We start from the raw sequence: 15,143 nt of genomic DNA on the forward strand, positions 1-15,143 counted from the left end.
TTTGTTTGGAATTGTGTATTAAATGCTATTGGACTTACTCCACTGAAGCAGCAAAGGTGTAGCCTTCGTCCAAATGAAGATTCCAAGATTAGCATCCAACCTAACTAACAAAAATATGTTCCAAGAACGTTTTGCTAACGTTGTTATCAAAACATTATATCTGAATGTTCTCTAAACGTTCAAAATGTCTTTTTAAAAACGTTTTAAAAATGTTTTTGGGGGGTTATATTCCCTTATTAAGGGAACTTTTTTTTTTTTAATTTTGCAAACATTATGGGAACATTACTTGAATGTTCTCTGAACGTTCTGAAACGTTGTAACGTTTAAAAAACAGACAAACATCAAACTAAAACGTTTCAGAAAAAAGTTCAAAGAACAATATATAAATGTTTTAGTGCTAAAGTTGAGAACATTACTAGACCAGATAACTCTGAATGAATATTCAATTAGTGTTACTGGAGGAATGTTTGTTTTTAACTTTTTAGAGAATCTTTCCAGAAAGTTCTGAGAATGTTCCCTGTTAGCTGGAAGTATTAGATATCATTAGTATCAGATAGTCCATAGGATCTAAAGTTAAATAAGCAATTCCAAAACATCAAAATATGAGATTTTATGCTTTATTAAAAGTATTTACAACAGTGTATTTGAATAAATAAATAACAACTGAAAAAAAAAAAAAACAGGTTAAGGACTTCAAAAATACAATATTGTTTAGAATTATTTCTGGGATAACGGGTTTCACAATAGCCTTAGTCTATATTCCAAACTTGGTAGATGTTTTTGTATTAACCATGGGCGGTAGTAGTTGGCTCTGGATGGTGTTAACTCTGGCAGCATGGCAAATCATGGTGGGTTTCTGCTTGTTTAATCTCAAAGACAGAGAAGAAATGCGATTCTCAAGCTGCAAAGGAAGATCATATTAAAACATTACTAAAATTACGTTGAAAATTAAAATAAATAAAGCCAGAGTTTAACAAATATCTACTGTCTCATCAGAGCAAAAACTAGAATATTTATAAAGATATTTATATAGACCATCATGCACAAAATCCGTTAGAGCTACAGGGAGGTAATAACAAGCATAAAAATAATAAATGTTATATTTATTATTATTAATTAATGTTAGATCTTAATAATGTCTAATATATTCCATATTATAACTTTCCAGTATTGCACATCATACCAAAAAAGCAAGGGTTTATGCAATCTGTAACATTTATCTAGTGACAGTCCTCACAGCTGGTTTTGAGCATTTTAGATTTATGTTTACGTAAATTCTCCAAAAATATGCGTGTTAAATGTAAACCACCAGTGTCCTCTGTGCGATAGTGCAGTCTGAGATACCAAGAATGCTGCCTCATCTTGTTATTTGTTAATCCTTTACTGTATGTATTTAAAGATGTGAATTTGTGTATGAGCGTGTGCAAGAAAGAAAGAAAGTTATATGGATACCTCACTTAACTCCTTTAAGATGCTTTCTCTTTCCTCAGTTTCTCCCTCAATGCCTGTTGTTGAAAGCCAGCTACTCAAGACTTTTTGGAGCTTACGCCATGTCCTAAACACACAAACGCATGCTGATTTCACTATATTAGTGAAGACATCTCATTAGGCACAAGGTTTTTTTTTTATGAAGGTGATGATATTTGTTTTACCCCTTTTGTTCGATCACAAAAAGGAAATACAAAACATTCCTTTCTTTCTAATTTAACATGTAAAGTACCCAAATATTTTCATCTTATTAGTCTCTTAAACGTAGCAGAAACTATCCATTCCAAAAGCCAAGTTTCCTTGTGTGTGCTAGAATAAATAACCCACTTTAATATGTTGATTCAGTCAAACTACAGCTGGAGAGTCTATTAATTCTTTTTTTTTCCAAACACAAAAAACAGCTCCAGTCTTAAAATGCATGTCCAAAGTAGTGGTTTCAATTTCAGGAGACTGGTGAACTTTTACGGCAGGATCACTTCGTAAATAATTGATTTGACAGCAGTAATATATGAATTTGTTTATAAATCTAACAAATAATGAATTACAGTAACTGTAATAATTAGAATAATATTACTAAACATTGTATATTCATCCTATTGAAATCCAGATTTACATACTGTAGCTGTTTTCTATCTTGCTGGTATCGTTGCATTTCCAGTCTAATATCTAATAGTTCTTTGGTGAGATTTTCTGTTTTCTCCACATCCACTGCTTCATCTTCCTCATTCTCCTCTTCCTGCTCTGGTAATCTCTCATGCACACCTATAGCCCGGACAAATGACAAGTGTAAATGGTTTTAAATATGTCGCGGAACCTCAGACTAGTGAAATGAGCAAGCAAAACTTCATGTTAGAGCTGCACGATTCCAGATAAATAGAGATCACAATTCTCCCACAATTCTAAACAGACAACTAAACTAAATAACATGTAATTTACTAGAGGTTCTGGCAAAATTTTATTTGCTGAAAGGGTTAGTTCACCCAAAAAAGAAAATTCTGTCATTAATTACTCACCCTCATGTCGTTCCACACGCGTAAGACCTTTGTTCATCTTCAGAACACAAATTAAGATATTTTTGATGAAATCCTGTGGCTCAGTGAGGCCTGCATCGCCAGCAATAACACTCTTTTTCAGTGCCCAGAAAGCTACTAAAAACATATTTAAAACAGTTCATGTGACTACAGTTGTTCAACTGTAATATTATAAAGCGACGAGAATACTTTTTGTGCGCCAAAAATGACAAAATAGCGACTTTATTCCACAATATCTAGTGATGGGTGATTTCAAAACACTGCTTCATGAAGCTTCGAAGCTTTACGAATCATTTGTTTCGATTCAGTGGTTCAGAGCGCCAAAATCACTTTGTTACCTCATAAGTGTTTTGAAACTTCAATAGTTTATGTGACTTTGGCAGTTTGATACGCGCTCCGAACCACTGATTTGAAACAAATGATTTATTAAGCTTTGAAGCTTCATGAAGCAGTGTTTTGGCTTTATAATATTAAAGTTGAACCCCTGTAGTCACATGAACTGTTTTAAATATGTTTTTAGTAGCTTTCTGGGCATTGAAAAAGTGAGTGATATTGTTGGTGATGCAGGCCTCACAGAGCGATCGGATTTAATCAAAAATATCTTAATTTGTGTTCCAAAGATGAACAAAGGTCTTACGGGTGTGGAACGACATGAGGGCGAGTAATAAATGACTAACCCTTAAAGTCTCAATTTGAATAAATTTTTTTGTAAAAAAAAGAATGCACGATTCAATGACTCAATCACACAGACTTCACTTGTTTCATTACTGGATGAATCAGCATTTTTGAATGAATCTCTTGAATGATTCAATGACAAACATTTTTTAAGTCACTTGTCGCCACCTACTGGTGTAACGATGTAATTGATACAATCTTCATTTAAAGGTGCCCTAGATTCAAAAATTGAATTGACCTTGGCATAGTTAAATAACAAGAGTTCAGTACATGGAAAAGACATACAGTGAGTCTCAAACACCATTGTTTCCTCTTTCTTATGTAAATCTCATTTGTTTAAACGACCTCTGAAGAACAGGCGAATCTCAACATAACACCGACTGTTACGTAACAGTCGGGGTGTACGCCCCAATATTTGCATAATGCCAGCCCATGTTCCCAACATTATGAAAGGGATTACACAAGGGCAGCCAATTAACGTCTGGAGCAGCACAGCCGAATCATCAGACTAGGTAAGCAAGAACAACAGCGAAAAATGGCAGATGGAGCAATAATAACTGACATAATCCATGATAGCATGATATTTTACTGATATTTGTAAATTGTCTTTATAAATGTTTCATTAGCATGTTGCTAATGTACTGTTAAATGAGGTTAAAGTTACCATCGTTTCTTACTGTATTCACGGAGACAAGAGTCGTCGCTATTTTCATTTTTTAAACACTTGCAGTCTGTATAATGCATAAACACAACTTCATTCTTTATAAATCTCTCCAACAGTGTAGCATTAGCCGTTAGCCACGGAGCCCAGCCTCAAATTCACTCAGAATAAAACTTAAACATCCAAATAAATACTTGACTCACATAATTCGAAGCATGCATACAGCATGCATGACGAACATCTTGTAAAGATCCATTTGAGGGTTATATTAACTGTGTGAACTTTGTAAATGCGCTGTAGTCGACAGCTGGTGTGGCAGGGAGCACGCAATTTAAGGGGGCGGCGCCGAGTGTAAATCAGTGCATTGTTAATGATGCCCCAAAATAGGCAGTTCAAAAAATTAATTAAAAAAAATCTATGGGGTATTTTGAGCTGAAACTTCACAGACACATTCAGGAGACACCGTAGACTTATATTACATCTTGTGAAAAAGCATTCTTGGGCACCTTTAAAGAATCAAGTTAATTTCAATAGATGATTTCCTTTATTTTGATCCATAGACATCAGTGTTTATATCTGAACTATAAACTTTTATACAGTGCTTCTGTGATAATTTGAATTATTGTAACACAGAAATAACAAAAAAGAAAAGACTGTTTGTGAAGCCATTTCATAGCTATACATGACATGCTCTCTCTGGCTCAGCGGCAGCGCCAATGCAGATATAAATGTTTGCGGTAATGTTTAATAGCCAAATCGTTGTCATTTAAGAGTAAGATTAGGCGGGTGTTTGAATCAAGGTTGTGATCTTTTAATGAATAATCATGCAGCTCTACTTCATATTATAAGAACAAGTTTTTTTAACCTTGTTTTGGGAGAAGGTGGGAAGTGAAATAAGTAGAATGCAGTAAGGGCTCCTGATTCCTTAAGTCTTTTTGCTGTAAAACAGAAAAATCGTAAAACGTATAATATTTTCACAGAAAATAGGCCATTCACATTTAAGCCAAAATACAATATTTCTACAAGGAGGCAAGATGAAACAAAAACAAGAATAAGTAACTGAATAAATAAGAACTGCTAGGGGAAAAATTATATAAAAATGTGACATTAAACAAAAGTCTTTTATGTCCTAGCCAAAGAACAAACAAGTGTTCATACAGCATTATTACCTTGCCATGTGATACTGAAACAGTAAATGAAGATGGAGGAAGCAGTATGTCCTGGCCTGCAGCAGCAATATATTCTGGAGGACCAGGTTTGAATGGGAGGATCTTAGGTTGTAGTACCATTGCAGGTGAGTCCAGTGGGTTGTGGGTCAAAGGAACTGAGGGTAATGGAGAAGGAAAGGAAGGACTGCTGGAGGAGACTGAGGGAAATGCAGTCTCTTTTACACACACCCTCTGACTACTGAAGCACCATAGAGAAAGGAAGATACTTAGATCATTAGTATGTGAACAAAAAATTGTGTTTATGTCTCAAAGTTTGTGTGTTTACTACACCTGCTGATCTTGAAGTCATGTGGCACATGTCTGGCTGGGGACTGCAGCAGGTCATCTGGTCTTCTCGGTTGCAATCTAGATGCTCGGACTGACCAACTGCTCAGAAAACAGGAGGATCAGATTTACTCGAGACATGTCAATCAGTATAATTTTCAAAAATCAGATTAAAATTTGAATGAAATGAGATAAAATAGAATTAAGATGCTGTACTTTGACTCACAGGTGATTGATGATGGAATCTTTCTGCCTCAGCTCTGCTGTTTGGCTCATGATTGGAGAGGGGGTGGGAATGGGGGTGTGGTCTTCTGGCAGAAAAAAAGACACACTCTTCTTGGAGTGGCTGACTTTGGACGGCACTGTCTTACCCTTGACAGGCTTGCACAGTGCCCGCTGCTTCCATCGAACAGCACACCGCCTTACCACTTCCTGAAGCTGACGACAGCTCTGTATTTGATGAGGATTACTTATATTAATGTAAACAAATACACACACACACATACTTTATAGACTGTAGACTGAAATGCACAAATATACAATAACTATAGAAACAGCACCTGTTCATAGCTGTGCTGGGCAATATTAGTTGAGAAAGCACTCATGTGCGCTGTGTGCGTAAGGATGTGCGTGACACCCTCTCTCAGCAGTTCATCTCTGTAAAACTGAGCTGCCTCAGTCAAACGCTCCTGTTTTCTCTGACGTTCTGAGATCCACAGCCGCCATGAGCAAAACACCTAAAGCATACAGACCAAACTGAGACTGTGAAGTTGAAGGAAACCTGAATTATCAGTGATAAACAGTGCAAGATGTGGCATTACTTTGGCCTGTAGGTTGAGGGACCAATGCCAAAGGGCAGTGTCAGTTTGCTCCGCCTCTCTTCTTCTGCTCTGCAGCTGTGTGTCATAATCATTCAAACTCAGACAAAAAAATACAATATAGAATCTTCAAAGAGACAGTAACAATCAATCATAAGTAGCTTCAGCTCAAAAAAAGGAAATGATGCAATGTCAGCAGCTTGAACTACTGTATAGTAGGTGAGGCTATAACAAAGCTTTAATATCACAGCTACAGCTATATTTAAACAACAGAATGTGCTAAGTGGACATTGTAATGTACATCGGCTTTTCACTCAGATAAATGTAGGATGGGACTTGATTTTGTTCTTTGGGAATTGATTGGACTAATAGATCATTGTCGTTTGCTATTTCTGTGATCTCATGTGAGTGACAGGTTGCTGGAGGGAAGAGATTATTGTCCCACCCTCATGCTGGTGTACATATCAGAGAAGAGATCTTGTTGCAAGGTGGAGGGGAAGATATTTTGAATAAAGATTATGAAGGAACATGATTTTTTTTTTAAATAATGATGTGCACTGATACATCATTTATGATAAACACTGCAATATTCCATTAAAAAAATGTGTCATGATGACTTGAATGAAAAATTGAGTGCTTAATATTTTATTAAGAACCATTTGTTAACAAAAAGATAAGGTAAAGTGTTTCATGTCATAACAGTTACTATATTAGTGCATTTTAGCACAGCAGGAATGTTGTGTTGACCAATCAGCATTTAGGATTGTTTTATAATAACCGTCAAATATGATTGAACACATTGCTAAATCAAAACTCACCTGTGTTCTCCAGCAGATAAAAAAGCGCTGATAAATCCTCAATCTGTGAAGCTCAAAGCTTCTTTTCTTCATTACCTAAAAAGCATATTATATTATATTATATTATATTATATTATATTATATATATTATATTACACAAACACATACACACACATATTATATATATATATATATATATACACATACAGTACAGTCCAAAAGTTTGGAACCACTAAGATTTTTAATGTTTTTAAAAGAAGTTTCGTCTGCTCACCAAGGCTACATTTATTTAATTAAAAATACAGTAAAAAACAGTAATATTGTGAAATATTATTACAATTTAAAATAACTGTGTACTATTTAAATATATTTGACAAAGTAATTTATTCCTGTGATGCAAAGCTGAATTTTCAGCATCGTTACTCCAGTCTTCAGTGTCACATGATCCTTCAGAAATCATTCTAATATGCTGATTTGCTGCTCAATAAACATTTATGATTATTTTCAATGTTGTGTACTTTTTTTTTCAGGATTCCTTGATGAATAGAAAGTTCAAAAGAACAGCATTTATCTGAAATACAAAGCTTCTGTAGCATTATACACTACCGTTCAAAAGTTTGGGGTCAGTAGGAATTTTTATTTTTATTTTTTTTAAAAGAAATTAAAGAAATGAATACTTTTATTCAGCAAGGATGCATTAAATCAATCAAAAGTGGCAGTAAAGACATTTATAATGTTACAAAAGATTAGATTTCAGATAAACACTGTTCTTTTGAACTTTCTATTCATCAAATAATCCTGAAAAAAAATATTGTACACACATTTTTTGTACAATTGTACACATTAAATGTTTCTTGAGCAGCAGATCAGCATATTAGAATGATTTCTGAAGGACCATGTGACACTGAAGACTGGAGTAATGATGCTGATAATTCAGCTTTGCCATCACAGGAATAAATTACTTTGTGAAATATATTCAAATAGAAAACAGTTATTTTAAATTGCAATAATATTTCACAATATTACTGTTTTTTACTGTATTTTTAATTAAATAAATGTAGCCTTGGTGAGCAGACGAAACTTCTTTTAAAAACATTAAAAATCTTAGTGGTTCCAAACTTTTGGACTGTACTGTATATATAAAATAATAATAATTAAGAACAGACTTTGATAAAATGTACAGATACTTGGGACTTGAACTGGCACCTGATATGTTTTGTGATGGTGAATATTACTTGTCCATGTGTTGAGGGTTCTTTTTCCCAGCGTTCTGCTGTAGTGTCTGTTGGCCGTCTCATTCGCCAGCCTCTCATCCTTTACCTCCGTGCTTCGCTCTCTCCATCTTCTCAAAGCCGTCTGCACACGTACTAAAAGCACAAAAACAACAATGAATAATTTCATCATTACACAGACTACTAACAGTGGTATTTATATAACCAAAGTACATTTCTCCAGGTGTATTTGAGCTTGTTTCAGGGCTTCCTCCTGCTGATGACGGTGAAGATGAGCAGATACCGTTCTCTGTCGCCATGCCAGAAACACCTTTCAAACATATAAAATGTCAAATATTTTCTAACATCAGTTGTACTGATAAATAATAGGTGTTAATTTTTTACATCTGTTATATAACTAATTTTGAGGATATAAGCACCTGAAATAAAAGGAGCTTTTGAGAAAAACATTTTGCTCTGTTTTCCTTCTCTCTCTCTTCCATCAGCTGTGACACGTTTATTCTCCATAAACAGAACATTCTCCTGCAGAAATATAAATAAAAAAGGATACAATTACATATCTTTAAATAAACACTACAAAAAAATATATATAGTAAATGAAGCATAAGAATACCTGACCAGTTGTTGCTGATGCTCCTGGTAACGGCACTCCACATGACTGTTAATCGATTGATTCTGCAAATGGTACGACTACATGCATATATGTAAAAACAATGAGCTGTAAGCTTTGTATATAAACAATATACAATACACTAGTATATTACAGCGATATTTGTAGATAAACTGTATACTGTGTCAAAACAAACATGATATTCATACCTTCCAAGCTTCCAGAGCATGTTTGAGCAATTTGCTGTGGTAGTGTTTCTCCATTTGAGCAAGTTTCTCTCTTTTCTGTCTTTTGTGATCTACATACTGTAAAACAAGCTCATATTTACTTATTTTAGATTCATAATATTTCAAACCAATAATAACAACAACAACATCTGCATCATATGATGATTTAAAAACATTCTCAGCTGTTTCCCTTACTGAATAGAGCCAGTTGTGCTACTCGTACCTGATGCCAGCCTGCCACGGCTCTTCTCAGACACCGCTGACCATCATGACCCTGTGCCTGCTCGAAACGTCTCTGACTTGTATACAAAAAACAGAAAGGCTGACACTTCAAAAAAATACTCAGTGGTTTATTCAGTTGTTCTTCCTGAAGCTACATTATCTGATTCACACCTGGTTTGTATGTCAGCGACGAGGTTTCTCCATTGGTTCAGGGCCTTCCGTAGAAGAGTGTTTTTGTAAAGTGAGTCGGCTGCTTCTTGTTTGAATCTCTCCGCTCTACACTGTACAGCACTGCAGGACCACTTAGACCAGGCACGGGCGCAACACACATGCTCGGCATGCAACACAGCCTAAAAAGAATTATACAGACTACTTGGTAAAAGAGACAATGAAAATCTTACTCTCCCAAAACTTTTGAACAGCAATGTATAGTCATGGATGTCAGCATACCGTTCTTTCAGCAAGTCTCTGATCTCTTTGTACATCCAAGTTTCTCCACCATGTATAAAATGCCCAACTGCAAGTTTGTTGCCTACATAAGAGGGAAAAAAAATGTACATTTTCAGTACAATACAACACAGGCATGGATATCTACCTGCACACATTATTTAGCCACAGAAACTCACCTGTAATGTTGTTCGGCTCTTTCTTTCCGCTCTCGTTTCTCTGTGCGTTGTGCTGTGAACTCCATCCAAGTGTTTACATATTGTGGGAAGACACGACGGGCAAAGCAGGTATCAGCACGTAGTTCCAACTCCTGTGTGTGATAAAATATCAGAAGCATTTTGAAGGCAAAAATGAAAAATAAAAAAAGTGCAGTCCATCATTAATTGCAGGTGACCTATGATATAAGAAAATGCGATTTAGAAAGTGTGGTGGCTACCTCCATTTGTCTGTGCTCTGTAAGACGTTTTCTCCAATGATGAAGGCAAAATCTCAGCACAGAAAATCTATTGATTAATAACAACCATTTAAAAGTCTCACAGACCAAGTCATGTTTATTAATGACCTGAAATCTATAATATATGTCACTCAGGTAAAAAAGAAACATCCTTTTTTCAAGATACTGCATTTTAAAGATAATTTTGTAAAATCCAAAATAAGCTTTCCAGATATTTTTGGAAAGTGTTTAAACTTTGTTTTTCAATGAACCATAAACAATTTTTGTCACATGCACAAATATTTACACGTCAGAAATTTTCTGGAAAAAAGCAGTTGTTAGTGGGAGGATGTTTCTTTTTTTGCTGAGTATATATGGCATGCTTCAAATTAAAAAGCACAAGCAAAACTATTGTTTTGCCAACAGAAAAAATATTGTGACTAACATGTGATGAGTTTGTGCAGCACTCATCTGGGGTTGCAGAGTTCTGTCTTCAGCCTGATCCAAGCGCAACTGCCAGACTTTCCAACACCTTGCCAGCAACTGCAAAACGTCAGTATCCATTTCTGACAATTAAACTCGGCACAACTGCATGATGTAACATTCATAATCATTACTGATAGATGACTGGTAGACTAGATGTGTGTTGTTCTTACTATGTGATGATGATGCTGGACACTAATGTTCTTGTTGAGACGATGAGTTTTACTGTGAGTGACGTTCAGAGCAAGGCCTTTTAAACCCAAACGCTGTGAAGAAATATAAGACCATAGCAAAAAAACAAGAATAAAAGAAAAAGAAAAAAGAAAGCTATATAATAATACATCAAAAACAACATTTTGAACAAGTACACCACCAACCAGAAGATAGAGTTGTCTGTGATGCATGGCAGCCTTTTCTCTTTTAGCCTTTTGTGAACACATACTGACATCTAAATGATTGATCAGGAAAACAATCACACTACATATCATAATGCTTTCATTGACATATTTCATTTCATCTCGGAGTTTAAAAGTAAATGTGAATGTCTGTGTTACTGTGTAATCAAAGATACAGTGTCTCCAGTGCGAGAACGCCAGCCGCTGGGAGCCGTGCTGGGCCAGTTGGTCTGCTTTCTGTCCTCTGTCTTTCTCAACATGTCTGGATTGCAGCACATTATACCACTGACGCCAAAACTTCTCCAGCACAAAGACACGCCACACATCCTGAGCAACAGCTGCAACACAGAAGACAAATGAAATGTGATTCAGGAGAAAAACTAATGCATAAAATGCATTTATTTGATGGAAAATACAGTAATAGTAATATTGTAAAATATTATTACATTTAAGATAACTGTTTCTATTTTAATATATTTTAAAATGCAATTTATTCCTGTGATGGCAAAGCTGAGCATTTTCAGCATCATCACTCCAGTCTTTAGTGTCTAATATGCTGATTTGGTGCTCAAGAAATATTTCTTATTATTATCATCTATGTTGAAAACAGTTGTGATGCTTGTTTTTTTGTGTAACTGTGATTTGTTCGTTTTTCAAGAATCTTTGATGAATAGAAAGTTTAAAAGAACAGTATTTATTATTCTTTACTCTCACTTTTGATTAATGATTGTCCTTGCTGAGTAAGAGCATTCATTTTTATGAAAAAATTGTTCTGACCCCAACATTTTGAATGGTAGTGTATATAATAAATATATAAAAATGAATGCCACCTGTTGTCTTGTTCTTAGCCTGTCTGTTCACTGTGTGTCTGATCCATCCATGAAGTGTATGTCTTAACAGCTGAAGACAATAGTGACGATGAGCTTTGGACTCCTTCTCTTTCAGAACACAGGCATGTTTCATTCTGTCTCTCCAGTTCAGCCATGCCTGTGAAGAACAGCCATTTTAGAGATCACTCAAACTAGACACGGTACTCTGCTGTATTCACAAACACACATACTCACTCTGCTCTGTACAGTGTGAGCCCAGTGTTGCAAGGCGAGATCTTCCTGATGGTACGCCACATCCCTGTGCTGTAGTGCTTTGTTCCACACAGTCCAAACCCACCTTTAATAACCAACACATGCACAAAAATATTTTACATTAGTATTTTACTTGTAGGCCACTATACATACTGTAGGCATTCACTTCACTGTTACACATGCATCTTTATATTATATACAATATTGTTCAAAAGTTTGAGTTTTTTTTTTTAAGAAATTGATCCTTTTACTCAGCAAGAATTCATTAAAATAATCAAAAGTGACAGTAAATATATTTATATTTACAAGACTTCTATTCCAAATAAACGCTGTTCTTTCAAACTTTCTATTCATCAAAAAATCTTGAAAAAAATGCATCATTGTTTCTTCAAAAATATTAAGCAGCACAACTGTTAACAACATTGAAAATAATAATAAGAAATTTTACTTGAGCACCAAATCAGCATATTAGAATGATTTCTGAAGGATCATGTGACAATGAAGACTGGAATAAAGACTGCTGCCGTCACAGACATTTAGAAATGTATTAAAATATAAAACAGTTATTTTAAATTGTAATACTTTTCCACAATATTAGTGTCTTTACTCTATTTTTGATCAAATAAAAGCAGCACAAGAGACTAAAGCATAAATCATTAAAAATCTTACTGACCCCAAACTTTTCAACAAATCATGTTATTTATTTATTTATAAGTATTATGTCAACATATTGATTGGTTTGTGATCATATACTTGCTTAATTTTTTCCTCTAAAATATAAAATGATGTTGTCATCTAAAAGTCGGTCATTTATGTTACACCCCAACCCTGCACCAGGATTGTAACACTGTATATTATGTATCAGTCTGCTTTACTCTTATATATGTGGCTCTGTATTGTTGGTCTAACACCACATGAGAGCAATGCTCACTTCAGTGCAGCGAGTCTCTCGTGCTGTACTGCTGCTTCTTGCATCCCGCGTTTCATGCGACACATGTCCAGGTACAGCTCCCAACCGTTCCACATGCAACGCAGCTTGTGGTCCGTGTCTGCAGTACAAATATTCAGTTACAGCTACGTTTCAACACAAATATTAATAGAATAATAGCAGTGTATGTACCAAAACTGATTGCAAGTTGCAGTTTCTTCTTTTCTTCTCTCTGGACAGCAACAAACTCCTGCCAGGCCTGAAATATTTTGCTGTACAGCATATACCTACAATGGGCAGAAAAAAAGAGACATAAATGTTACGGTGGTGATTATTGAGATCCTAGCTATTAAAATGTGACAAAAGATTTCTATTTCAAATAAATGCTCTTCTTTTGAAATTTCTATTCATCAAAGAGTCCTGAAAAAATTTTTTAGGTTTCCACAAAAATATTAAGCAGCACAACTGTTTTCAACATTGACAATAATAAGAAACATTATTTTAAGCATCAAATCTCTGAATTTCTGAAGGGTTAGGGTTGACTTACGTATAATGGCAATCTGCCCTTATATTTAAAGTCCATTCCTTTCTTGCATGCCACCACTCATCTTTCCATGCTCCTAAGGTCTTCCTCAAGACCACCTTACAATAATGAGATCTGAAAAGAATATACAAATTTTATCAAATAAATAAAGCCTGACATTTTTGTGCACTATTTAAACACAATACACACACACACACACACACTGGACCTGGCTTGTGATGTTGTTATCCGTCCAAATGTCTTCTGAATCCACAAGTGAAGGAACTTCCGAGCAAGGTGCCTAAACAACCAACGCAATAGTCACTCACTTCTTATGACATTCACAACCTGTAAACGATTGGAGGATTATAAAATGAACGAACTCCTACCTTATCCTCAGCTCTTTAAGTCTACCACCTCGGTTCCAATTATATCCGACCCGATAAGTGAATTTGCGTATGGGTGTTTTTCGTGCCCGGTTCTTTTCAACACCACAAGGCAACTGTTTCCCAGCTTTTGGTTTTGTCGTTTGCATCTTTACGTTAGTGGTTTATTGGAGCATACATAACTTTCAGTCAATGAGCTCACTCTCTAGCAACCGGTGTCTGAGCTATAACTGGTTTAAATAAAGTTAATAAAGCAGGTTTCAATGGTTTAAAGATATCACTTAAGGCTTTAAAGTTACTACATCTCATTAAAAAGCTGTCATCTGTGCTATCGTATTGACAACAACCAACAACAAACCATAACTGCCGCTCTTCTGTGTTGAATGAATATTCTTCCGGTAAAATAATGTCATAATAAAAGACTTTCTTTAAAAAAAATAGCACTTTGAACCATTCAATGGTACAGTTATATTAGAAATAATAATAATAATAATGTTACAATATTCATACAGTTATATATTAAAGTAATGCGGTTATATTAAAATATTTCTATACTAGTGATTAATGCAGCCTTTAGCTAGAATAACTTTTATGAATAACTTTTATGCCTCACTGTACACAGTATTTTGTTGATGTGCATTGCTTTTAAAGTTGTGTTTTCATTCATTCAGTCACACAGACGAAGAAGTCATTACAAGGTTATGATCAACAGATCAGTTTGAGAGATTTCATAGGAGTGTCGTCTCCATACTAATGTCCAAGTCGGAACTATGTTTTTGTGTTATGTTTATGTCCTGATAACATCACAGAACAGAAAAGTTTTCAGTCTCATATTCACACAGTGTCACTATGGCCTACAAGTAGATAACATATTACTTAACTATTTTACTTATGTGGAGGTTTCTATGTAACTTAACCTTGGAAATGTATTCAGGAATTCACTATCTTTTACCTTGGAAGTGTGTGTGTGACCACTTTTAAACTTTTCACTCAAATTATTACACTGGTAATATAATTTGTATTCAGGGAAATGTTTGTATTTTGCATTTTTCTTATTTAATATTTGTTATCATTGTTAATTATATAACATTATAAAGGAGAGAGCCTGTTTTATTTTGTTCAGTTTTATTATATTACATTTTAATCTTATTCTTTTTATTTACAATACTAACATTTTTCTTATCAAATTTATACTTTATTTAAATACTGTTT

At 34.8% G+C, this 15,143-nt stretch overlaps 1 protein-coding gene across 2 annotated transcripts; it reads right to left on the reverse strand.

The window, feature by feature from the left end:
• Nucleotides 1-601: 601 nt before the first annotated feature.
• sfi1 (SFI1 centrin binding protein) lies at nt 602-14,337 on the reverse strand. 2 transcript variants are annotated; one of them, XM_048199460.1, is made up of 31 exons: nt 13,935-14,337; nt 13,775-13,846; nt 13,570-13,680; nt 13,215-13,309; nt 13,026-13,143; nt 12,077-12,179; nt 11,843-11,999; nt 11,189-11,350; nt 10,995-11,065; nt 10,791-10,883; nt 10,580-10,677; nt 10,138-10,204; nt 9,881-10,011; nt 9,705-9,786; nt 9,426-9,604; nt 9,256-9,331; nt 9,015-9,110; nt 8,809-8,885; nt 8,615-8,717; nt 8,409-8,505; nt 8,170-8,330; nt 6,985-7,059; nt 6,170-6,244; nt 5,909-6,085; nt 5,575-5,798; nt 5,355-5,450; nt 5,025-5,259; nt 4,721-4,793; nt 2,106-2,250; nt 1,453-1,555; nt 602-901 (listed from the first exon to the last, which is right to left on the reverse strand). In XM_048199460.1, the coding sequence occupies exons 1-31, from the start codon at nt 14,078-14,080 to the stop codon at nt 755-757; spliced, it is 3,645 nt and encodes a 1,214-aa protein (XP_048055417.1). In that variant the 5' UTR covers nt 14,081-14,337; the 3' UTR covers nt 602-754. The 2 variants fall into 2 exon arrangements, with proteins under 2 accessions (XP_048055417.1, XP_048055416.1); XM_048199459.1 differs by having other exon boundaries at nt 5,025-5,262.
• Between the last annotated feature and the right edge of the window lie 806 nt (nt 14,338-15,143).

The sequence above is a fragment of the Megalobrama amblycephala genome, linkage group LG8 (assembly GCF_018812025.1).
Source record: "Megalobrama amblycephala isolate DHTTF-2021 linkage group LG8, ASM1881202v1, whole genome shotgun sequence".
Taxonomy (NCBI): Eukaryota; Metazoa; Chordata; class Actinopteri; order Cypriniformes; family Xenocyprididae; genus Megalobrama; species Megalobrama amblycephala.

Excerpts from the sequence above, each read along its gene's own strand:
- sfi1 (XM_048199459.1), bottom strand. The coding sequence starts at position 14,080 with ATGCAAACGACAAAACCAAAAGCTGGGAAACAGTTGCCTTGTGGTGTT. Across the intron at positions 13,681-13,774 it reads ATAACAACATCACAAGCCAG|ATCTCATTATTGTAAGGTGG; the intron begins GTCCAGTGTGTG and ends TATTCTTTTCAG. Across the intron at positions 6,086-6,169 it reads CCCTCAACCTACAGGCCAAA|GTGTTTTGCTCATGGCGGCT; the intron begins GTAATGCCACAT and ends TGTATGCTTTAG.